The sequence below is a fragment of the Pollachius pollachius genome, assembly GCF_949987615.1.
Source record: "Pollachius pollachius genome assembly, chromosome: 2".
NCBI classification, from domain to species: domain Eukaryota; kingdom Metazoa; phylum Chordata; class Actinopteri; order Gadiformes; family Gadidae; genus Pollachius; species Pollachius pollachius.
The window spans coordinates 51,215,661-51,241,894 of NC_136935.1; the positions used below are offsets into that span (position 1 = coordinate 51,215,661).

The 26,234-nt window shown below is 47.9% G+C and overlaps 3 protein-coding genes across 4 annotated transcripts; 2 read left to right on the forward strand and 1 right to left on the reverse strand.

Annotated features, from left to right (window-relative positions):
- LOC307071655 (transcription factor JunB-like) lies at positions 1-1,821 on the forward strand. 2 transcript variants are annotated; one of them, XM_079730707.1, is made up of 2 exons: positions 1-141; positions 373-1,820. In XM_079730707.1, the coding sequence occupies exon 2, from the start codon at positions 423-425 to the stop codon at positions 1,395-1,397; it is 975 nt and encodes a 324-aa protein (XP_079586833.1). In that variant the 5' UTR covers positions 1-141; positions 373-422; the 3' UTR covers positions 1,398-1,820. The 2 variants fall into 2 exon arrangements, with proteins under 2 accessions (XP_079586833.1, XP_079586832.1); XM_079730706.1 differs by having other exon boundaries at positions 5-1,821.
- An 834-nt stretch (positions 1,822-2,655) lies between these two features.
- prdx2 (peroxiredoxin 2) lies at positions 2,656-7,782 on the reverse strand. The gene is made up of 6 exons (XM_079730698.1): positions 7,679-7,782; positions 6,304-6,418; positions 5,728-5,881; positions 4,669-4,791; positions 3,492-3,622; positions 2,656-2,994 (listed from the first exon to the last, which is right to left on the reverse strand). The coding sequence occupies exons 2-6, from the start codon at positions 6,404-6,406 to the stop codon at positions 2,912-2,914; spliced, it is 594 nt and encodes a 197-aa protein (XP_079586824.1). The 5' UTR covers positions 6,407-6,418; positions 7,679-7,782; the 3' UTR covers positions 2,656-2,911.
- A 583-nt stretch (positions 7,783-8,365) lies between these two features.
- On the forward strand, positions 8,366-14,899 carry wiza (WIZ zinc finger a). The gene is made up of 8 exons (XM_079730491.1): positions 8,366-8,432; positions 8,772-8,843; positions 9,208-9,651; positions 10,156-11,085; positions 11,814-12,031; positions 12,227-12,449; positions 13,054-13,210; positions 13,888-14,899. The coding sequence occupies exons 2-8, from the start codon at positions 8,831-8,833 to the stop codon at positions 14,045-14,047; spliced, it is 2,145 nt and encodes a 714-aa protein (XP_079586617.1). The 5' UTR covers positions 8,366-8,432; positions 8,772-8,830; the 3' UTR covers positions 14,048-14,899.
- Positions 14,900-26,234: the final 11,335 nt, after the last annotated feature.

Sequence of the window (26,234 nt, forward strand, 5' to 3'; positions counted from 1 at the left end):
CGCCTGTGTGGAGCTCAGTGACGCACACACACACAAACGAGCAATAAAAGAGACACAACTTGGGACCAAAACCAGAGGTTTAGTCACCGGACTTCACTTCCGATTCACCAAGAGAGACTAAAGACCAAAAGCAACGACTTGGTACAGTAGCCTACTGTTATCCGCTATATTGGAGGTTTTAGCAGTAGTTTGATAACATTGATCTTCACATAGTAGTGCGTCGGGACTGGCTACTACTGCTGAGAGAGAAAGAGGGGGACACCGAAGAGTTTATCCCTGTTTGACTTTGTCTATTCTTCTTGAAAAATATGTCCGCACTAATGGAACAACCCTTTTATGACGACTCGTTTCTCTCTGCTTTCGGCCGTCCAGGAGGCGTTGCTGCCCCGCCGCCGGACCCCAAGCTGCCCAGGCAGCAGGCCATGACCCTGGACCTCTGCGACCCCTACCACCGCTCCTCCTCTCACCTCCTCAAGCCGCACCACCTGCTGCGCGCCGCCGCGGTGGATGGTGATTTCTACCCGAGCGTGCACGCGGACGTCGGCTCTCTGAAGCTCTGCGCCTCGAACCCCGACCTGGAGCGACTCATCCTCCAGAACAGCGCCGGGACCCCCACCATCACCTCCACCTCCACCCCCAGCGGCTTCACCTACAGCCGCAGCATCACCGAGGAGCAGGAAGGCTTCGCGGACGGCTTTGTCAAGGCGCTGGACGACCTGCACAAGATGAACCAGATGGCGCCCCCCCCCAACGTGTCCATCGGTGGCGGGACCCTCGGTACTCATAGCGGGGGGGTCTCCGCCTCCTCGGTGTTCGGCTCCTCGCTCCAGGCCGACCACCACCACCTCGAATACACCAACCTGAGCAACTGCACGCCGAACACCGCCAACATGTCGTCCTCTGCGCCCAGCTACCCCTCCACCACCATCAGCTACCTGCCCCATCCCCACCAGTACCCCCACCACCACCAGCTGCCCCCCCAGGCGCACGGGTCTTCCCACCACTTCCAACACTCCCTGCCCGGCGCAGGGATCCTCCACGCGCAGCGCTACGGGGGGCTGATGAAGGAGGAGCCGCAGACGGTGCCCGACCTGCAGAGTAGCGACTCCGGCTCCCCGGGGCCCATGTCCCCCATCGACATGGAGAACCAGGAGCGCATCAAGGCGGAGCGCAAGAAGCTGAGGAACCGCCTGGCCGCCACCAAGTGCCGGCGGCGGAAGCTGGAGCGCATAGCGCGGCTGGAGGACAAGGTGAAGGTGCTGAAGAACGACAACCTGGGGCTGTCCAACACCGCGTCCGTGCTGCGGGAGCAGGTGGCCCAGCTCAAGCAGAAGGTCATGACGCACGTCAGTAGCGGCTGTCAGCTCATGATGGCGCCTAAAGTCAAGTCTTACTGAAGACTGAAGTGAACGCACTTTTTCTGGAGCTGCTGAACAATACAGGAGAGGAGATGGTTGGGCGTGGAGCGACACTGGGGAACAAATGAGAGAAGTTCTGGTGCGTCTGGAGACGAGGAGACGTGGGGGACTATGGACTTTATATGGAGGCTAAGTGATGTGGAGGGTGGTCGTCTTGCCCGCGGGGACCACCAGAGAGACGCACTTAATAGACTGAAACACTTTGGGGCATTTGGATCAAGTTTTGATGATGTTCTTGTCTTTGGCTTTGCCTGTTTACATTCGATCGTGACGCGTTCAAGTGGTACTTAACTTATTGGTTTCTCGGGCCAAGCCTGATTGGTTGTGTTTTTTTGTACAGTATATATATATTTAAGTAAATAATATGAATTGAAGAAATGTGTTGGGCTTTCTTTTGAGGGTGGCCGATGCCCATATTTATTGTAGTATTGATTGCCGTCAAGTACATACTATTGATTTATTTTGCTATTAGTTGCCGTTAAATTTACATCATAGTTTTATTTTGCTATTAATTGCCGTTAGGTACATAAATACTTCATATTGTTTAAAATATATTGGTTAATTTGGTTAAGAATGGCCTTGTAGAACATTATTGGCTCCATCATAGTTTAATATGTTTATTTTACTAATAATTGGTTAGGTTAAACAGTGCTTGAAAAGTTTAATATTGGTTTATTTTGCTATGAATTGCCGTTTAAAGTCCATAATATCTGTTGAATCAACCATATCTGGCCGCTGCAGTGCATCGGTCGACCAGTAGAGTGCCTCTCGACTGGTTCCGCTCTGTGCGTCCCGGCGTGGGACGGTTCATCTTGACGTCAGAACAGGCCCATTTATGGTCAAACCTGCCGGCTGCCGTCATATACCAGCAGGTTTCCGGGAACTCCTACCTCCTACAGAGCAGGGGACTTTCCCCGCAATTGCATTTCCACTTCCCCAAAACATCCCGTGATCATTGCGAGGCCTTCTTATAAAGATGCCATGGCGTGTTCCCGTTAGATGCAATCTAAGCCTTTTCCCCACAATCGCTAAACTGAACAGCTAATTGAATGTAAACCTCTGGTCACGTCATAACAGGTATGATATGGGAACCATAAATTAGTCATTATGTTAAACGTCCGTAAGACAAAACTAAAAACGCAACTAACTAAAATAACAAGATCCAACCCTAGTCCAATGCTGCTACCTAGTGACGGAAAAGGGTACAATTTAAAATAACTGACGGGAAGCAAGGAACTACCAAGAAACGATCAATGCTTTATTAATGAGCAGACAATACAAATAATACCATCCAGAATACGTTAAGTGTTACCAGTTTCAGTGCTCGGGACTTGGAAAGTACGCCACAGTTAACTATCCGGAAGAGATTGGTTTAACACGGTCAGTAATAATACAAGTAGACTTGGTTCTGGGGTTATAAAGGAAAGAAGGATCTGCTAGACAGGAATCTACACTTAAGTGCTATGGTTAGATCTGGACTCAGATGAGGAACATCACTGCTTGGAGAAAAACTCTTTGCTCTTCTTGATGTCGGGAACGATGGTATCGTTACCGGGCTTCCAGCCAGCGGGGCACACTGTAGAGTAGAGAGGGTTACGTTAACGACACGCATGGAATCAGTGACATGGGTACAATACTGGCACACACACACACACCGGGCTTCAACAGTCCAGCACGGACACGAGTACAACACCGCTACACGCATAGGTTTGGTCTGCATTTAACCTATGGAATTATTCAGATCCTGCTGTATTGGTTGGTTCGCACGTCTGTGCGCATTTGAGAGAGAAATATATATAGCGCGCCATTTCCGACCTACGTGCGTTCCGAGTTAAAACATGGATGCTGAACTACGCGAATACAAATGTCTTATTATAAATGTAAATTATTTAGTTTGAAAGTAAGTGAACTGGCTATACATCGCTGTCATCCTAAGAGACCCCTTCAATAAGAATCAGTGCTATTAGTCGTTACAATGCTAGATGCTGAATAGGTATCAGCAGATACTCAAGTTCAAGAATCTGTAAGGGAAAAAAAAAAAAAAAACTATCGGATCATCTCTAGTCGACCCACCTTCTCCGAACTTGTCGGTGTGCTGGAAGGCCTGGACCAGACGGAGGGTCTCGTCCACAGAGCGACCAACGGGCAGGTCGTTGATGGTGATCTGCCTCAGAATGCCCTTATCGTCGATCACAAACAGACCCCTGTGAGAGGAACAAGGTAAACACAGGACAGATAACGGTCAGAGACCAGTCCCCTGTGAGCGGAACGAGGTAAGAGAGGACACATAACAGCCTCCGTTTGAAGTCCAGGCACGTTTCACCAACCAGTTCAGAGCAGCAGCACATCCAAGAGCAAAACAAAATCCAGATTCATTTGAATTGGGTTTGTTAATTAACTGCAAAACGTGCTCAAGAGCATGCTGCATATGTACCGTACACACAAACACACATTACATACACACACACACACACACACACACACACACACACACATGGCTAGAAGTGTGTCCACAGACATAATCCCAGAGCACAATCCACAATGGCTCGCCGACATTACACAACACAAACCGGTTCAGCCAATCCCTTGTTTGTGTTGCCTTCCATTATAATGTTCAGAGATCACGAAAGGAAAACAGAGAGAGTAATTACTGTTGTCATTTACCACGCCCCTCTGATAATGGCCATCGTGCCAACTCATCCCTAATAAAAAGCTTTTAAGCTGGTGTTTAAAAGCGGTGGCAACACGATACTGGTCAAACTGGGCAGGTACGGCTGTCAGAAAACTGGCCAACACACCCGGACCGCGACAAACCAGTCCATTCTGGGAGTCATTTAAAACGTGGTGGACTGGTTGTTTAATGAGCATTCCTGAGAAGATGGAGATCAATGGTGTGGTTGGATTTGCATTAACTAAAAAATGTTATAATCGAACCCATTTTGAACCGACACTTTTACCCTAAAGATTTCACGTCCGTCCTAGTTTTGTCAATCCTGCCTCTCATGGCCACTCCATACTGGACCACATGTGAACAACATGGGACAGCACATGAGCGGGTTGGCTGGTCACCGGAAGGTCGCTGGTTCGATCCCTGGCTCCTCCTAGCTGAGTGTCGAGGTGTCCCCGAGCGAGACGCCTCACCTTGACCGCTCCTGACGAGCTGGCCGTCGCCCTGCGTGGCTGACTCCGCCGTCATTGGGTGAATGTGTGCGTGAACGGGTGAATGAATGTGAAAGGTATCCAGCCTTGCCTGTAGGCGATGCCCTGGTCTTCCTTCAGGACCCCGTAGTCCCGGGAGATGGAGTGGGTGAGGTCGGCCAGCAGGGGGATGTTCATTGGCCCCAGACCGCCCTGCTTCCTGGGAGTGTTGATCCTAACGGACGGACAGACGGACACGTTAACCAACGGACACGGGGGCAGGCACAAAGAGCAGGACACTTTGGAATACTGTTCAAAAGTTTGGGGTCACCCAGACAATTTCATGTTTTCCATCAAAACTCACTTTTGTTCAATGGTTTTACACTGTGCTAGCATAATTGCGCAAGGGTTTTCTAATCGTCAATTAGCCTTTTAACGTGATAGAACACAGGAGTGATGGTTGCTGGAAATGAGCCTCTGTACACCTATGTAGATATTCCATTACAAATCAGCCGTCTCCAGCTAGAGTAGTCATTTACCACATTGAGAATGTCTAGAATGTATTTCAGATTCGTTTAATGTCATCTTCATTGAAAAAAAGTGCTTCTCTTTAAAAAAAATAAGGACATTTCTAAGTGACCCCAAACTTTTGAACGGTAGTTTACATCATTTGTTTGCCAAGCATCTAGAACCGACAGGATATAAATCCAACTGACATGGACATTTTTTAAGCTATCAGTTATTAACACAGCCCCGCCCATGGCCGCTAGCCAGTCTTTACCCAGGGCCACACTTGTTTTTCTATGCATGGACTTTTCTCCTTCGGCAAAGTTGGATGAACCCCCACGACCAGGCGGTAAAACCAGGCCTTTAGGCTTATCAGCGTTACACAGTGATATATGATAAGCTGAGGGGGAGGGGCTTATCAAGACCTCTGGGCCAACAGTTGGCCCACTTAGACAGCACAGTAAAACATATCAAACATCTACTAAAGCAGATGTTCAATAATTAATAATAATAATAGTAATTTCATTACACAAGTCTGCTTGGCCTTTCCATCCAAACATTAAGCAGCCTTTTCCTGCAGGGTGGCTGAGGTAAAGATTGGGTTCCCATTCATAGTAATCATCTAAACATGTGTATTGGTTTGAGACCAGTGCCCTGTGCTCACCAGGCCAGGTGGCTGAACTGGGAGTCGGTGGAGGCTCCCAGCACCTCACAGCCGATCTTGCGGAACTCCTCGGCGCGGTCGCTGAAGGCCACGATCTCAGTGGGGCAGACGAAGGTGAAGTCCAAAGGGTAGAAGAACAAGATCACGTACTTCCCTGAACAAACAGAAGAGGAGACAAGGAGAGTCAACACTAAATGCACACACTTGCTGTACTTTGTATGTCCTAACACTTCACAGCGTCTTATCCTAGCTATCTCTGTTGTGTACGGGCAATGGGTTAACCTAGTGATGGTTAGTGCTCGGCACTTGGCTCTATGAACATCCTTACTGTACCGACAGCGATATATTGTTGTTTCTCTTTCTTCTGACAAATGTACTTATTGTGAGTCGCTTTGCATAAAAGCGTCTGCTAAATGCGCACAATGTAAATGTAATACAGATACACGCTTGCAGTAGTAGTTTGGTTTAAAATTGAAGCTCGCCAACTTATTTTACGGATTTATTAGACCAATCAACGGATAGATCATTCACATGGGTGCATCTCAAACTTCAAAGTTGAGGTTTAAAGCCCTTCACCTTGATAGCTGGACAGGCTGACGTCCTGAAACTCTCCATTCACCACGGCGGTGGTGGTGAAGGCCGGGGCAGGCTTCCCGATCTGGGCGCTTCCAGCAGACATGGTGGTCGTTACCTGGAGGGAACACAACCAGCAACCATTGAGAGAGGCTCAGCCAGGCTTTAGGGGCGGCGTGTGGCTCAGGAGGTAGAGCGGGCAGGCTTGGAACCGGAAGGTTGCTGGTTCGATCCCCGGCTCCTCCTAGCTGAGGGCCGAGGTGTCCCTGAGCGAGACGCACCACCCTACATGTTCCCGACGAGCTGGCTGTCGCCCTGCGTGGCTGACACCGTCGTCGGTGTGTGAATGAATGGGTGAATGTTGGGCAATGTCGTAAAGCGCTTAGAGTGGCCACTGGTCAAAAGAAATTATATAAATGCAGTCTATTTACCGTTGACCCTCACCAGCATACAATAGCAGGATGGACTTCCACAAGAAAAAGGCACAATATTTGTCTGCAATTAAAGTGTTCCCTGAAGGTCTTGAGGCCCTCCAGCTAAGTCACTGGGTCAGTAGTTTTTTTAAAGCTTACACCGATTTAAACCAGCAGTGAAAGCAGAAGTAGCAGCTGCAGACGTCTCATGGGTTTCCCGACACAATAGAGATTATTATTCGTCCAGGGATGATGAGAACCTCATGACCGACTTAAACACCAGCGTGACTGAACCAGTGCAGACCCTGCCACTAAACCAGTATAAAACTGGCCACTAAACTAGTGCAGACCCTGCAGCTAAACCAGTCCAGAGTCTTCCACTAAGCCAGTCCCCGTCACCCACTAAACCAGTCTACATCAACCACATACTCAGGTTTTACATGCATCAAGTGGTCAGTCGGTCTCATAACGTAACTCAGTAATATAAGACACTTTAAAAATAGTGAAATCTAAAAAAAAAGTATAAAGGCAGCATTGTGGTTTAGGGCAGACCCAGCATGACTCTGCACTAAATCCTCCTGAAGACGCAGAGGGGGAGGGAGAGAGGGGAGAAAGGGGGAGAGAGGGGAGAAAGGGAGAGAGGGAAGAAAGGGGGAGAGAGGTGAGAAAAGGGGGAGAGAGAGGGGAGAAAGGAAGAGAAAATGGGGAAAAGGGAGAGAGAGGAGAAAAGAGGGGGGGGGGAAGGGGGAGACAGAGGAGAAAAGGGGGAGAGAGATAGGAGGTTATATAAAGAAAAGTTGATTGAATCGTGGAGAGACAAAGAGCGGCTCGAGGCCCGCGGGATGCGAACCCGCCACGCTGACCCGCACGCCTCGCTGCAGCCATATGGCGCCTTCCTCATGTCTCCTCGTCTCCTTAACATGGCGGTCGTCTCCTAGACTAGCAGAAACAGCACACACACTTACGTTGAGTCGGAGAGAGAACCAAAGTCAGCCTTGAGCACCGGACCACTGAGCAGGAGACCGGTGGACAGAAGGAGGGAGAGGCTGAAGTAGGCGGGACCCGTCAGCCTACCCGGAAGTTATAGTTCTTGGTCCATGAGTTAAACCAGAGGCGGAGTACAGGGATTTTCAAAGTAAAAGGTCGGAGGCAGACAGTGCTGCAGAAACAGTGCTTGTTTGAAAGTTGTGCTTGGTAGTGTTTAAAAGATTTTTTAATTGTTACTGTTCTTAAACATTGTATTACATTGGTTTGTATGCGGATTGATAAGCATTACACTCTTGACAGACTGACAGATCATTTTAAATCGGTGATGGGGTGCTCCAGGCATCCAGTGCAGTCACCGCAACACGTTGGAATAGACAGAATAATGAATGAGAAGGGAAAAGTGCATACAGGAGTTGTAGACTGCTGATAATTTCACACAAACAAGCACGAACAAACACATCGACAGAAACAGTGGTTCATTGATAAGCTGTCATCGGTAAAAGTCAAACAATTGTCGATATTGTTTCGTAAACAGTGTACATTCATAGGGTTACACACGATTGATTCGCATTTAACGCTTCACGATATTAAAACGAAGCCTTTTATTTTGAAATGCCTTCTTCTGAATGTGGGCAGGGACTTCCCCCCTCCCTTGTGCAAGGTTTTGTTGTCATCAAGCCTCTCGGCTAGATCTGCGATCGGAGGTCTCCAAGGTTGAAATAAACATAAAAGGTAACGTTAGTGGCTATATGATCTTATATCGTGTTTATTACACTTATAATAAGTAAAAGTATTCATATGTATAAACACTCTGATCAAGCATGGCAGCCAGCAGCTAGCTGCCTTCACACACACACACACACACACACACACACACACACACACACACACACACAAGGATGCTAAAAGTTCACCATAGTTTCCACATCATATATATATTTATATAATATATAACGTAATCTTCATTTGGTTGTTATGTCCCAGATGTAACGTGCTCCTTGTCTTGGGCTAGCCGTTGGAGCTACCAGACCCTGACTACCTTTAACCCTGGTCTATCACCTCTCGTATCAGGGTCTGGGCGCCACAAAGGTCGAGGTTTTACGCTTTATAAACCTCAAAGGTCCCCCGCCATGGAAAAAAGACGTGAGTGCCGTTGATATACGCACACACACACACACACACACACACACACACACACGCATACACATATTTAGCAGGAAGCCGATTTAACTGTGACCCTTTCCAGTCATACTTCAGCCTCTGTACCGTGTTGTGAAACAACATCGGGGTTTCCCACAGCACTTTACCGTTCATGCGGCCGCCCAAGCAACACACGCCTTCCGCCCTGACTTTTTTTATAATGTAAATATTACTGTAAATATTGGTGAATTATCGAAATATAGATAAATATAGATCAGACCTGTGAAAGAGTCTCCCCCCCCCAACCACGTTAACTAACACATTTTCTGTGGAAAACCCTGAACGTTGCCTGTTGGTTTTCGTGCAGCTTCGTCAAAAAAGGTGTGTGGCGTGTGCGGCTGCAGCTTCGCCACCCGCCAGGGGCTATCCAGCCACGCCCGCCTGCACCTGCGGCACCTCGGGGTGCCGCTGTCGGAGTGTACCAATGGGCCCATCGCGCTGCTCTACGAGCTCAAGGAGAGCAAAGGCTCCCAGCTGGACTTCACCCTGGACCCAAAGACCCCCTTGGCGCCGACCGATCCCGAGGTAAAGAGCCACTCAGTGACGCTGTTTGAGGAGTTCCCCGCCCCGAAGGACCCTCCGCTGGGATCTCTCACTGGTGTGACCAGTGGTGTCGCTGCTGCTCTCCCACTGGTCTCTCCCCATAAAAGGATAGAGACCAGAGAAGTTGAGGCCCAGAGTTCGAGCTCCAAAGAGACGACACTGAAACCAATGTGGGCCCCGCAGGAGACGGACGCCCCTCTGACCTTGGGTAGGCCTCTTCTCTGAACTGCATCTGATCTGTGCTGCTGTAGGGGTAACCGTGGAGGTTCTGGTGACACACACACACATACCCCCTGTTCTACCATTAGAACAAGATAAGACGACGATTCATCCTGTTGATTAATGCTGCAACACGTTAACCAATCTTGCAGCAACACAACAAAGTAAGAAGCAGCGCAACGCCGTACCAATCTTATTTCACGTTTTTGTCATGACTGAATGTTATTACTCTGGACATGTCACTGTGATGTGTGTTTGGGTCATGGTCCCCACTCATTTCATGTTGTCTTTAATTTGTTTTATAACATCAACTCCTGTCCAGGGAAAACAGATGTAAAATTAGCCTTGTGGCTATAATCTGGCTCAATTATATATCGCGCATTGAACCGGTCAAATAAACGTGAAAAAAAAAAAAAGTGTGCATCAACACAACATCTTATGCAACAGCTGGCGTATCGGACCGTTTTCAAACGCCTCCCGTCCGCTCTTGCAGTGTCCGACACCAGCGACGAGGTCCACGTGTGCCGGGTGTGCGGCGCGTGGTACGAGACGCGCAAGGGCCTGTCCAGCCACGCCCGGGCCCACCTGAGACAGCTCGGCGTCTCGGACGCCAGCTCCAAGATCAGCCCCATCGCGCTGCTGTACCACCTCAAGAACATCCCCCTGGAGGAGCCCCGGCCCGGGACCCCGCAGACCCCCCCACCCAAACCCGCCGCGAACCGCCCCTCGCTGGACCCACCCTCCACCAGCGCCCTCCCCTCCCCCCCGCCGGGCAAGCGGCCCAAGGTGCTGAAGGAGTACGCGTGCGTTCTCTGCGGGGAGGAGTTCGAGAACCGCAAGGGCCTGGGCAGCCACGCGCGCTCCCACCTGCGGCAGATCGGCGTGTCGGACATGCTGGGCAAGACCTCGGCGGTGGAGGCCATCGAGGAGCTGGCCAGCAGCGGCGTGCTGGCGGACATCTGGCCCCTGACCAAAGGGGCCGCGGCCAAAGCCAGAGCGCAGCCGTCGGCCCCGTCTCCGGCGCCCCCCCCGTCATTCCCCCCCGGCAGCAGCCCTCTGCCCAGCCCTGGCCTCCCCTCACCCGTCGGCAAAGCACCGAAGGCGAAGAAGGGCTTCCGGCTGGCGGTGGACCCCCAGCTGAAGAAGCCCAAGCGGGCGCCCCCGGACGCGGAGATGCCCACCTCGGTGAACTTCATCGAGCCCACCTTCGACGGCCAGCCCGTCCCCCTGATCCTGTGTGAGTACTGCGGCCAGCTCTTTGACTCCCGGAAGGGCCTTTCCTGCCACGTGCGGGCCCACCTTCGGCAGCTCGGCGTGCCCTGGTCGAGCAAGTCGTCGCCCATCGACCTCCTCCGGCAGCTGATGGGGAAGGGCGTGCCTCTGGAAGCCCGGGACCCGTCGTCAGGCAAGAAGTCGCACAACCGTAAGTCACACACACCGTGGGGGATGTGAGGTGAACGGGGCCACACACACCCTGGGGATGTGAGGTGAACGGGGCCACACACGCCCTGGGGATGTGAGGTGAACGGGGCCACACACACCCTGGGGATGTGAGGTGAACGGGGCCACACACGCCCTGGGGATGTGAGGTGAACGGGGCCACACACGCCCTGGGGATGTGAGGTGAACGGGGCCACACACGCCCTGGGGATGTGAGGTGAACGGGGCCACACACGCCCTGGGGATGTGAGGTGAACGGGGCCACACACACCCTGGGGATGTGAGGTGAACGGGGCCACACACGCCCTGGGGATGTGAGGTGAACGGGGCCATTTGACCAGCGGCGCACTGTGTCACATTGTCAACGTTGTAAAGCCGACAGACATTAGCCGGAAATACGAGTACATTAGATTTAAATATTATTTTACATTTAAATATAGTTTGGTTTAATCATGCAGGTATTTAATTATTTTAACACAAGCTGTGTTGCATTGCAAACATTGTAAACGTTGTAAAGCCCACAAACATAAGACGTAAATACAAGTGTAAGCTTATATAAAAATATACTTTGACATTTAAATATACTTTGTTTTTTTTCGTGCAGGTATTTATTAGTGAATTACTGATTACTATATAGATATATATAGATAAAAACTGTATTAATACACTCCAGAGGCCTAGCGGTTCAGCCCTTTTCCTCTGGCCCTCCAGCCGCCTTCTGCCAGCTGTGCGGGTTCGAGTTCAGCCACCGGAAGGCGCTGGCGAGCCACGCCCGCGCCCACCTCCGCCAGCTGGGCGTCACCGAGTGGAAGAGCGACGGCTCCAAGGGCTCCCCCATCGAGCTGCTCAACGAGTGGATCCAGAAGGAGCCCGCCAAGGTGGCCGAGATCACCCAGCGCTACCTCCTGGGGGACCTCTACATCAAGAAGGTAGGGGGGAGAGAGGATCTAGATTTGCAGTGAATCAAGGAAAGTAGAACTGACTTCCCATGTTTCCTGCTGATGAGCACCGTCAAATCTACGTTTAATTTCTACGTCAATTCATTCATTGCATCAATCAGCTGGTATCAGACGTCTGAAACTATTGACCCTGACTCATCGTTGTTTGTGTTCCTCCGTCCCCAGAGACCGGCGCAGTCTCCCGCCCCCCTGTTGGACGCTGTCCCTGCGGCCCCCAGGAGCCCTGAGCCTCTGGGGCCGCTCCCGGGCCCCCGGGCGGGCAGGGAGCTGCTGGGGGCCGCCGGGACGGCGTCCCCCAAGGCCGCCCACAAGCTGTCCACTGTGGAGAGGGGCCCCGGGGGGCCGAAGCAGATGGCCTTCAGCGACGTCACGGCGCCGTCCACGAACCGTAAGAGACGATGGACAGAGAGATACTAAAGGAAGGCTAACATCCAGGGCGGTCAGGAGACGCTTTTACCCAAAGAGACTTACAATAAGTACATTTATCAGAAGAAAGAGAAACAACAACCTATCTCTGTCGGTGCAGGGAGGATGTTCATAGAACCAAGTGCCAAGCACTAACCATCACTAGGTTAACCCATTCCCTCTATATAACAGAGATAGCTAGGATAAGACGCTACACAACTAAGTACTATAACTAAGTACGAACAGCGTACAATCAGTAAGAGGGGAGCATAGTCACCTAGACTGTGCAGAGTCCAGGTGAACTCTGAACAGGTGAGTCTCTTGCTGAAGCTGGTGAGCGACTCTCCGGTCCTGACGTCGGCAGGGAGCTCGTTCCACCTCGACTTGTGGTGACCGATGTCAAACAAAAGAAAACGCGTGAACATCGACACAAGATCGCTTTTCTTTTCGCTGGGCGTTCTTTCTCAGAACAACAAAATGAAGTGTCACGGGGTCGGTTTCTTGCTCTGCGCGTCGTTTCCTGTCCCGTTGTTCCCAAGGGAACGAGAGCGGACCGCTCAATAACGAACCCAATCGGTTGTCCCCAGGAGTCCGCGCCCTGAAGCCGCCGGCCGCCTCGGGGCGAGAGAACGTGGAGGGCAGCCCCCCGCCCCCCCGCCCTGGCAACATCCCCGCCCTTCTGCCCTACCCCCCCCTCACCCCCCTGGTCAGCTTGGTGGGGAAGGTCTACTCGCTCAAGTGCAGGTCAGTGGGCGGGGGCATGTCAACCCCCTTTTTATAATTGTATAATGCATTATAATAGTAATCCTCACACCATCGTTTCCCGGGTGGATTAGGTGGATAGACGTGTGTGCTTTTTTTGCGTATTCATTGGCATTTGTTTTTGAGTTCACCTGGGAACAACGGTCCGACATTTAACGATCTGTCTAGTTCACTCCAAAGAATGTTGTTTAATTGTTTAACTACAGGTCAAAAGTATGATGGGGGTTAAAACATTAATACACCTTTTTCCAAACGTGCAATGTAATTGTACTGCTTAAAAACAGTATTGGAAGACAGATATACATAAAACAAGGAAACGTAGCCCCTATTAAAGACAGGGGACAAGGGAAATTAAAGTGTGTGTTTGTGTGTCTGTGTGTGTGTCTTTGTCTGGTGTGTATGTATGTGTCTCTGTGTGTGTGTGTGTGTGTGTGTGTGTGTGTGTGTGTGTGTGTCTGGTGTGTGTGTGTGTGTGTGTGTGTGTCTCTGTGTGTGTCTGTGTGTGTGTGTGTGTGTGTGTGTGTGTGTCTCTCTGTACCTGTGTGTGTGTGTCTGTGTCTGGTGTGTGTGTGTGTGTGTGTGTCTCTCTGTACCTGTGTGTGTGTGTGCGTGTGCGTGTGTGTGTGTGTGTGTGTGTGCGTGTGTGCGTGTGTCTCCAGGTTCTGTGACCAGGTGTTCCAGGGCCCTCTCTCAGTGCAGGAGGACTGGATCGCTCACCTGCAGAAACACATCCTGAAGCTGGGCTACAAAGGCAAGGCCTCGCCTTCCCCCGCCGTCGCCATGGCAACCCAGAGCATGGTCGACCCAGCTGCCCTCTAGTCCCGCCCCCCCCCTATAGTCACGCCCTCCTTTAGTCCGTCAACACCTTAGCAAAGGTCCAGATACATGCATGGCTACTGCAGATAAGTCTGAATTTAGACGGAGAAAGACCAAGACCCAGCAAGGGTCTGAAAGGAAATTCAAATTGAGCGGAAGTACTTAGGCAGGTGGAGCCAGGCTTGTGGTAAACTACTTAGCCTTTTGCTTTCCTTTAACCCTTCACTGTTACTGCTGGTAGTTTCTGGCAGCATAGGTTTTAATATTCACAGCCTGTTCCCTGGCTGTGGAAAGCTGAAGATCAGGCGTGCAGAAAAGATTCGCAAACTTTTTTAATACAACAATTGATTGAATGCAATGATGACCTTTTTAAAAACTTGCATAAGGATACACTGTTTTGAAATGATATGTTGTCGTCTTCTGTCTCTGTCCTATTGGACCGCAGTGTGTGTGTGTGTCTGTATGTATGTCCTATTGGACACACACACACACACACACACACACACACACACACACACACACACACACACACACACACACACACACACACACACACACACACACACACACACACACACAGTCATTCCATATCTGTTTACACCCCGATGGATCTCAACAGCACACACTCATGCTGTTGCATGCTTGAATATGTGTCCCTTAACATTGTTCTGTCCAGGCACATAGGGGCATGTTCTACACAAATGTGGAATTTCTTACTAACCATGAACATGTGATGGAAGTCTATTTGACTTTTTATCAACTTTTGTAGTTTTGTTTATATTTTAAATAAACATGGCAACATGCGATTTCATGTTTTTCCCTTTCCCCCTATTCCCAAATTCGGTAACATTTACATTTACATTTAGGGTATTTGGCAGACGCTTTTATCCAAAGCGACTTACAATAAGTGCATTTGTCATAAGAAGTGAAACAATATATCGCTGTCGGTACAGTAAAGATGTTCATAGAACCAAGTGCAAGTATTACAATCGCTAGGCTGTAACCGCTAACCGCGGATCTTTAAATTTATATTTTCCTGTTTGCAATAAATGCTGTAAAAGTGATCGGAAGACTAGGGCCTCCTCTCTCTCGGATAAGGGCTACATTTGAATTTCTTTTGAGTTCGGCTTTAAATTCAGAACATGTTTTATTCTGACTTTATACTCAGAATTCTGAGATCAAAGTCAGAATTGTTATATAAATCATAATTCTGACTTTATGCTCAGAATTCAGAATCCCATTGTGGCCCTCATCCTCTTCCGTATACATTTGATATCACTTTTATATCTGCAAAGATGCTCTGTGTATTGTGACCATCATGGTCATCTGGATGGGCTGCATGAATTCCTTCTATAATTTCCCTCTAATAAAACCACCCTACACATCATATATGAGCAATCCAGACTCTCACATCGCTGCGCACGGAGGATGTAATGAAAGCAGAACGCAGTCCCTCTTCTTAGTGACATAAGGTGAGTGTCCCAGTGTGACTATTCTAGCTCGGTCTGTAACTCTATCCCCGGCTATATGATATTCTCTTTACTCAGTGACTAGCTGACACACAATAATGACAACACCAACACAATTACATCACACAATAAGGAACAGAAACATAGTGATCTTCCAATTCTAAGGTTTTGTGGTTCTGGTGGAAATATCTGATGTGACCATTGATTTATGATTGAATTAAATGGGAAGGCTGATGACAATTGATATTGTACTAATCTCAAGATAAATACATCTTGAGGATACATAAATTAAGTAATTTTAACGATTTAATTAGTTCTTTACAAGTATAACTTTATTATCCGTTATTTAGTCAACTGTATTGCTCTTAGGGCTGGGATCAATCGATCCCATTCATTGTACCAGATTCCAGATTAAAATGCTTGTTTTCCTTGCATCTCATCTCAGTCTGTCTCACCTGTTCAACCTCACCCTACGCATGGAGAAGGCTGTACGCAAGAGGGAGACTCTTTCAATAAAATTCATTCAATTAAAAAGAGCTTAATTGGCATGAGAAACAAACGTTTGCACTGCCAAAGCGGGTGAACAATTAAGAGGTCAAAGTATAAAACGTTAAATACAAAATATATGTATATCCTTCCGCAGATCGTATGGTTCAAGTTGGACCCTGAACGTCTGGGGACGAAGGGATCAGGTAAACAAGGTCAGAGGGGACACGAGGCATCAATCAATATAGCTACAGCAAACGTCGTCACCCCCCCCCCCCCCCCCCCCCTTGAGTGAAACACAATATGAACGTCCCCTGGGGGGTCTCAGCATACCGCTGCTGGCCGGAAATAAATAAAAGTAGCGTCACTTTGAGATGATTATTAATAAATGCGTACTCGGGTTACATTGTGCAATAGACGGACCCGGCAGAGGTCCGCCCGGTCGGCGTCCACTTGGACACGGGGTCTTGTTACGGGGGTATGGCAGTGGATTAGGTGAACTCTAGATCAGGGGTTCTTAAACTTATTAGTGTACCTCCCCAAGATATTGTTTCAGCTTACTTCCCCCTTCACCGGCACGAAACACGTTTGAGAGAAAATGTAATAAAATGAACATAAATAATGTCGGTGTGTTCTATTTGGCAGGGTAAACATGAACGTTAAAAGGGGTGAAAATACTAACGATTTAGTGCGAAACATGGGCCTGTGCTTCATGCGACTGTTGGATCATTTCTCCCCTCAAAAGAGGCACAACGCCAGGGGGGGGGTCCGAGCCTTTTGGTGTTTCTGGATGCGCTCTCTTTCTCACAGATTCTCGTGTGTTTTCAGATTTACGTTTCTACCATCCATTTTCTCTATTTTCCATTGTCTAGCTTTCAGAATTTAAACTTGCTCAGGGTGAAAAAAAAAAGTATACTTTTGCCCATAAGGGTTTGCGGTACCCCATTTGAGAACCACTCCTCTAGATAGGCAGGCAGCCCCCAGGAGTAATACTAGTCCTGCTACACACACACACACACACACACACACACACACACACACACACACACACACACACACACACACACACACACACATCCTTCTCCCTTGGTGCACCACAACCCCACTGTCGATCCAACTTTGTAAATGCGGTAAAAAAAACGAAAAAAAAAAGAATCACCGATTTGGTGAGAAGGATAATTGTAATTGTGTTCAAGAATGCTGTCAACAGGGAGGAAAAACGAGGACACGGGCTGAAGTGAGCGCATGCATTCGATATGTAATCACTGCAATCCTCTTCAGGAGAACTGCACCAGGTTAGTACTTGTCTGGGAGTCTTGGCCTGGATCTCTTCTGCAAACTCGTGTGATGGATTCACCATCATTCATTCCTGCTGCTAAGACTCACAGGTTTCCATTTTCAGGAGCATTTAGGGAATGGGCACCATGGACAAACTAGACTGGACCGGTGCTCTGGCTGATGGTTATAGTGGGAGTCGGAGGCCATGTCTCCTTGGATGCTAGTGGTCGTTCTACAATATCTTGAGAAATTGAGTATGATTTCTCAAGATATTGTAGAACAAGATATCTCAAGATCTACAATAACGAGAAATTGAGTATGATTCAAACGAGAAGAGGAGGAGAACTCTTTCTTTGGCTTCCACTGCCCTCACCTACTCCAAGATGGGTCAGTAGGTATGCGGACCTTGTTACCAATAGTTCAATTATTTTTTTGTTGCCACTTTTCAGGCCAAAGCCCTGACCCTTTCAGGTCAAAGCCCTGACCTTTTCAGGTCAAAACCCTGACCTTTTCAGGTCAAAACCCAAAAGCCATGTTAGAGTTGTTTTTCTTTTGAATAGGCAGATCCATTTGATGCCTTTTTTTTTTTTAATGATCTGCTCTAAATGATGCCTAAATATAGGACAGATATCTCAGTACCTAAACCTCCCTCCCAAAGTCCGCCGTGAGACGCGAGATCATGTCTTATATCAGATTACACTGCTGACGCGTCGGCTGCACCATCACAGCGCACAACGCCACAACACTATAATCCAATCCAACACACGCCCAGAGTGCATCTGGACATCTGGGCACCGGACTGGAGCCCAGGGGGGTGACGCCACTGGTTTGGACTTTTGACCCCCTCCTCCCAGTCTCCCCAGTTGGCCTGGTGGTGGGAGGGAAGTAGAGCCCTGAATGGTTTAGGTTCGCTCAATGACCACTCCAACCTCCAGAAAGACTTATGACTATCAGAGCTCTTTACTGAAGACTTATTAGGTGTAAATACTGAGCATTGTACTTGTGTTTAATTCCTTACCTGAAATCCCCAAACTGTCTTTTTATTGTGTGTAAATTGTGTGTTTGTTTTATCTGAAGCTTATATCTATTTTCTGTATTATACTGCCCTCTTGGCCAAGTCTCTCTTGAAAAAAACATTTAATCTCAAAGAGACTTTGACCTGGTTAAACAAAGGTACAATAAAATAAACCTTGCTCAACACAAGTATGTGAGGTAAACACCCTTCTGCCTCCTGTGGTTGTGTGGCTGTGGAATAATGACCAAGAATGTAGCATGAGATCTCAGCCCAAGGGATCGATGCTTCTCTCGTTCCACATAGCTGGAGTTATCCTCCAATTCTTCCTTGCTGCAGAGGTCCTTTTGTGTGTGTTTTGTTTCTATTGAGATACTCCTATATTTATATTAGGCTTTTTGGCTACCTTTTTACGAGGGAAAATCTACTTACTCCAAAGGAAGAGAGAAATGGTGCATTATGTTTATCAACAGAGATTCAAGAGATGTGCTTCACTGTAAGAAGGCTCTTTACTCTCTGTCTCTCTTGTAGAGTGTGTGTGTGTGTGTGTGTGTGTGTGTGTGTAAGTTTGTGTGTGTGTGTTTGGGGGGTGGGCATTAAAGATAATATGCCGCCTCTCAATAAGACAAAAGCAGATATCAAATCGAAATGTTTACGTTTCACATCAACATGATATTCATAGATAGTGTTTGTTGTCATTACTGCCTGTCAGACATTAAACAGTTGAAGTCATTGGGTTGAGCGCCATACATTTTGTTTTTCATTTGTTTTTACTGCCGATGCAAGGTGCAAACGACAATCCACCTATGTGGAAAATATTCATATTCATATTCCATATTTTGCTAATTTCTTCTTGTTTCATGACTGTTTCTCTTTCTGTGCTCAGCCCGTTAGAGGCGGAACACAAACGTTCTCTGAGTCAGCAGGAGGATTCCAGAGAACAGGAATCCTTTGGAAGGTTCCAGGAAGATGTGCAGCAATAAGTGGACGTTCTGCTGTTTACGCCAGCAGAGCTTTTCCATGTTCCCTCGATAAGAAACTCTCCGCTAAATAGTTAATGTGAGATGCGGGCAGAGATAAATAAATATATACAACCCAAAAAGGTATATAGTGAGGCTGAAGTGATGAGCTCACAAGCAAAACACCAACACACCACACACTGTTTATCATTACTCTGTTCTGCATTCGTTTACACGGTTGATTCATAGCAAGTTTGATCCATGTCAGTAATAAAAGGCAAAAATAATGACTAGTTATGCAAACATGCTCACACTAACTACTGCTCATGCAGTATTTCATATATCGCACGAGCAGTGTAATAACAATTTAGACCCAGGGAAATTCATTACCGCAAATACACAGACGGACACACACATGGGCAGCATGTGGCTCAGGAGGTGAAGCAGGTTGGCTGGTATCCTGAAGGTTGCTAGTTTGATTCCCGGCTCCTCCAAGTGTCCCTGAGCTGGCTGTCGCCTTGTATGGCTGACTCCGCCGTCGGTGTGTGAATGTGTGCATGAATGGGTGAATGTTATGCAATATTGTAAAGTGCTTTGAGTGTTCGCTTGTTAGGGAAGCTCTGTATAAATGCAGTCCGTTTACCATTCACTACAATAACCAGTTTGTCTTTTCACCGTCTCTTGTAGTGCATCTGTCTGAAAATAAGTTTAACTGCCGGGCCTTATTTCTGTCTCCTGACAAAAGCCGAAGGAATGACACAACAAGCTCATGTTTTCGACATCAATTAAAGCGGTAGTGTGGTTTAAGTGGGGGTGCGTGTGTCGTCGTGTAGACTAGCCTAGTGGAGAGAGTCAACAGTAGAGCGGAACAGCTCTAAATATGGATCCAGTCCTCCTCTTGTTGAAGTGAGCGAAATCTGTGAAGGCTTACCGCTGAGATCTTATTTGAAGACTGTTTACACTGCGGGCTGAGAGGCCGTCTCTTCAGCAGGGGTCTCGGAGCAGAGATGCTGGGTTGTGGCTCCCTGGCCGACCTCAGATGAATCACGGTGTTTAGATGAGGCTTCTGACACTCTGGCTCTCTTCCTCTCCTTCTCTCATGCTCCCCACTTTCAGCTCCTTCGAGCCGTGAAACCATTTGACCCTATGAGGGAAGCAGAACATTTATGAACAGGCCTGATTATAAAAGGAATGCTTTTTTTCATCTTGTAATTTGTTCATTGTTGTTTGCACCTTACATTTACATTTGTGGCGTTTAGCAGACGCTTTTATCAGAAGCGACTTACAATATGTACATTTGTCAGAAGAAAGAAAAACAACAATATATATCGCTGTTGGTACAGTAAGGATTTTCATAAAACCAAGTGCTCAGCACGAACAACTGTTAGGTGACCTTGCATCTGCAGTGAATACGAAGGAAAAAATAAAATGCATGGCACATCACCAAATGCATTCCACTGACTGACAGCTTAATGACTGGCAGGCAGCGAGAGGGATCTGGGTGTGATGGAGAGTCCCCAACAGATCAGAAGCTACGGGTGCAGGGTGAATTTACAGCCTGCTGCCTTGGCTGTCCTGAAGGCCACAATTCAGCCTGATTAAATGGGGGGGGGGTCAGAATATAGAGCTGGAAGTGAGAGTGTAGGGTTGGGTAATTATTCAACTAAACAAGTCAATGCACCCAAACACACACACACACTCGCAGAGACAACCCCCTCCCCCAACACACGCACACACACACACACACACACACACATGCACCTAGAGACAAACACACACACACACACAAACACACACACACGAATAGAGACTCTCACACACACACACACACACACACACACACACATGCACACATGCACACAGAGACACACACATACACACACACACTTTCTTAACTACCTGCAAAGAAAAAAAGGAATGCACAAAATGAATGAGTGAGAGAAGGAGGAGAGAGAGGACGGGACAGTGAAATACCACAGTCCTAATTCAACTTTAACCACTCTGAGTGAGGGATTCTTTCAAACGCACGCTGGGCTCATATGGAGCTGAACAGAATCCACACATCTGCTCTCAGCCTCCGTCTGCCTGACAACACCTGTCTCCTCGGTTCTGTCCCGGCCAATCGAGAAGGTCCCTGCCATTCCGACGGCCCTCGACGCCATCGGGAATCAGTCTGATTGAAGAATAGCCGCCAGCGCCGCAGCCTAGGAAACAACTCTTCCTCCAGCACCCCCAGCCCATGCCTTACCGAGAACACGGAATTAGTTTAAAGCCTCGCTCTCAACACAAGTACAAGGCCTTCGGCCTCGCAGCAGAATCCCCGTAGTACTATTACTGTCGCTGTCAAGGTGATAACATACTCACACAAACAACGCCCAGTGCTGAAAATCTAATTTGATCCTTTGTGGTATCTTCGTTTCGGGCCAGGTGTTTCTCGGAGAGGTAAATGTTCAACATGTGGTTTATTCAGAGACACAAGGTCAACGAGGTTCAGGAAGCATCTCTCGAACACAGGTGAGAATTCAGTTTATATTGGTAATGGGCGGAATGGTAATTAAGCCACGCCTACAGGTTTTAATTGACCAGGTAACCCTTCGGTCTGTCTTGGCTTGGGCGGAAATGGCAAAGAGCCCAACTTCTGAAACCTTGTGGTCAACCTCATGTGGTGTTGACCACTCTATGTGGAGAAGAAGCCAGTCATAACTGGTGTTAGAACTACATAGTGGTCCAAGGAGGTACTGATGTCAGCTTGAAACACGTGGTCCAAATAAAGCATCGACAGAAATAATTTACATCAACAGCCTCTTAGAAAACGCAAGGAGCTTGTTTGAAAGCTAAGAGCTGAGAGCAGTTCAAGTTCCTCTCGGTGACATTCCTCTGCATTAATGACGGCGCGTCCATTGAGTCACTAATGAAGCACTAGTTTCTGCCCTTACATTTTTGTGGCTGATCTGTACGCCCACCATGGGGGGGGGCATAAACACACGGCCTGTTAAGCACTTTGAGACTGGAGCTGTGATTAAGTGCTATACTAATAACATTTAATTGAATTGAAATGATCATCATCTAAGATCATATCCTCATGTTTGGTTCGAGAATAAGAACTAATCAAAGGCTAATCAAACTAAAAAGATAATTTACTACAAATCAGTATTGATTGTTTTTGATGCTCTGTTTGGCCTAATTACACTTTTCCGCTCTAACATTGGGCAGCAGGTCTGACTGCAGCCAGCCAGAAACTGTTATTAGGCGTCAGGTCTAACGTCTTTTGTTCCTGAGGAAAGTAAAATGCCTCAGTTTCTCTGTCTGAGATTTATGTTCCTGGTTTGAAACTCTTCAGCTCAGAGACGACAGCTCAGAGGAGTGAAACAGTAATATGTGCAGACCACTTACACTTTAAGTTCATATGCTTCAGCAACAACAGTGAATATCTATTCCTTCCCTAAAGTCAGAGTGGTGTTTTGATTCAATGATGGCGGATGTGTTTATAACTTTACAAGCCCTCAGAAGCACCAGTAGAAGTATTCTAAGCATTCGTTGTTTGCACATGAAGGTTATAATTCTCCCTGTGCACAATACATGTCCATTGGTATTTTAGTCTGATTGTTTTTGGAATAAAGGAGTTATTATGTTATTGTGCTAACCAGTGTATCGTGATTATGAACGGACACAATGCACTGAGTGAAGAATGGATGTCCTTGGTGAAGTTAGTCCCGTAGAGGAGTGTGATGAACGGCTTTGTTGTGGTTTGACCTCCCGGTGGGACAGCCAATAGGCAACAGGGAGCGGGTCCCCAGGGGATATCGGCCCCGGTGGGACAACCAATAGGCAACAGAGAGCGGGGCTCAAGGTGACCTGGGTCCCGAACCGACAGCCATTAGGCAACAGGGGGCGGGGCTCAAGGTGACCTGGGTCCCGATTGGACAGCCAATAGGCAACAGGGGGCGGGGCTCAAGGTGATATGGGTCCCATATGAATTTTGAGAACAATACCTAAACTTAGCTTTGGGTTTATTATTATACTCCTCTTTGTGCTATTGAGTTACCGTCAACCATACAATCCACTCATTCGCACATTGTAAAAGTGACAGAGACACATTGAGTAACTGGTTGATTTTTTGTTGCTCATATTTCTCATTAATGAGGCCTCATCAGAAAAAAGAGTGGGTCTAACAAGTTATTGTGTATCATTGTGATGTAAGTTATGCCATCTTTCTTCATTTTCTTCCATAAATCATGATTTCTGTAAGCTCTGTACATTATATATTGAAATTCTCTATCCAAAAGCTTCACTAAATCAAATGGTCGAACATAATAAAGACACTAACTGGGATCTCTGTCAGTCTCGGTCCTGTAATAAGCCCTTCCAATCATTTAACTGGCCCGGGTGTGATGATTGGATGGCTAACCTGTCAACCCACCTGCCCGCCCCCTGGAGAGTCCGCCCCTTGAACGGACTCCACCAACGCACCAACTGCACTTGACCGAAGTCCATGCAAGAGTCATTCATTTGAATATTTCCCAAAAAGGAAATCATTCATAATTGTATCCGTATAACCACTGTGATGCATTTTTTAGAGTCATTAACTCCAACATTTTCTTTCATATTCTCATTTCTGTTTATGTTTGCAGTGAACTGTCAATGATATTTGGCGTGCCAAAATCATTTCTAATAAAATATGCTCCATTTTAGGGCACTGCTGTATTCATGTATCTGCATGCCTCCAAGTCGAATGGCCCTGGGTTAAATGTGATCTTCATCATCATCATCATCATTACTTCACGCGTTGACAGAATCATCGGAATGTGCAAGTGTGAAATTGCATAGCGTGCAACACGTTACCAGTGATGAGGAGCTGCCAGCTCTGACTAACCCACTGCTGACTCTGTCTATACACAGCATAGGATATCGATGAACAAATGCATTCTTTAGACGATGTATCGCTGATTAGAACAGAGTGTCATCAGTAAAGTTAACCTCCCTTTCCATCTCTCTGTGTGTCCTCAGTGAGGTGACACTTCCACAACACCATTCTTTCAAAAGCCTCCCATTCACTTACAGTCAGTGGCCACATAGTAATGAGCCACAGTTACATGAAGTTGCTTCTGTACTTAACGACCCTCCATCTGAACTATCTGCATATTGACATGCTGCTGTGTAAATGTCATGGATTCATTTCTGCAGGAGGGATCGGGTCCAGACACCCAAAAACAACTTGGATCTGTAAAAACACCAAACATCTGCTTTAGGATAATAACCAAAACATGTCTGATACACTTTACTACACCTCATTACTTATTATTACTTATTACCACTGTCTTAGTTTCTCTTGTTATTTCTTACTTTATTTCCATTCATTATTATTACTGTTAACAATACATCTACCGATGCACAGGCTTGGACACCTCATCAGTGTTGTTTCCTGGAGTCACTGGGTGTTTCGGGTCTTACAACAGACTCCTCCAGGCGACCCGACCGAGGCTGATCAGACCCCGGCCTGTGTCCAAGCGGCATTCTACTGCCCCCACTGCTCTCCCCTCTTCAACCAGAGCCATCTGGAGGCTTTTTCCGCTGCCTGCACGTTGTTTCCTATGCCTTCGGTTTGCACCTGTTATTCCCAGTGTGCCGTAGGCTTTGCTCAGGGAGTGGCTGGCAAACCCCCGACTGCCCACCTCCACTGGCATACTCCTGGCCTTCCGCCCCTTCCTCCGACAATCCTCCACCAGCTCCTGGCACTTCTCCCTCTTTCTTTCTTGAGCCTCCTCCATCCTCTCCGCCCATGGAACTGTCGGCTCCAGCAAGACTGGTTGTTTTGTGGCCTCTGAGACCAAGATGATGTCAGGTCTCAATCTCGCCCGGGTGATGTGTGGTTGGGTTTTCAGCTGCCTCTCCAGGTCAACTGTCATCACCCAGTCTCGGGCCGTGGGGAGCAAACCAGCAGACCTGGTCGTGCCTCCATCGATACCAGCCCTCACCCAGCGCCTTGGAGGAGCTGCTCAGGATGTGTTCTAGTGTCCCTATCTTTGAACACAGGGGGCATGCAGGTGTTTCTATTTTGCCCCATATGCACAGGTTGGATGGGCTCGGGAGGACATCATAGACCCCCTGAATCAATAACTTGATCCTCTGGGGGTTCCACTGCCGGATATCCTTCCAGGTGACACTCCGCTCCATCGCCTGCTCCCACTTCATCCAGGCTCGCTGCTGCCGCATGGCCGCCGCTCTGCTTGTTCGCTCTTCCTCCTCTGAAGCTCGCACCTCCTCCTGCACCAACCTCTGCCTCTCCCTTCCGCTGGCAGAGTCATATCGGGGCGCTCTCCGGCTCCAAAGTCCGGCTCTGCCTTGCGCCACTGCTCCGAGGACGGCCTTGTGCTTCAGTCGAGTTTCTGCCTGCTGGACAGCATCCGCTGCCCTCCACTTCGTCCCTGTCCTCACAACAATCCCCGCCCCGGACACTTTGGCGTCTCTGGATCCTGAGTGCTGCAGATGTTCCCGTGCCCGAGGCACGATGAGCTCCTCGCTGACTGAGCTGAAGGGGAGCCTGAGCTTATTTGTGTTCCCGTACATCCCAATGTTGCTTAGGCTGCGTGGCAATCCCAGCCACCTGTATAGATAGCTGCTCACCCTTTCTTGTTACTTATTATTGTCCTCTATGCTGCTACTTATTTTTTTGCTATTCTAAATTTCTATTTTTACCTATCTTTACTTTCACTTATCTTTATTTACTTTATCTTGTATAGTGGCTGCTATGTGGCTGTTGAGGAACCAAGAATAAATATTTGGCTTGTTAAGCCCTTTGAAACTGTAATGGTGATTCAGGGCTATACAAATAAAATTGAATTTAATTGAATTTAATTTAATTTAATTGAAGCCCAATACTTTTGTTTTTGTGTACAATAAGATGTAATGAAGTAATTCTGATTCTGATTCATGTTCGCGTCTCCGGTGGGAGAGAGAGCTTCAGGCCGGCCCGGTGGGAAGGTTTT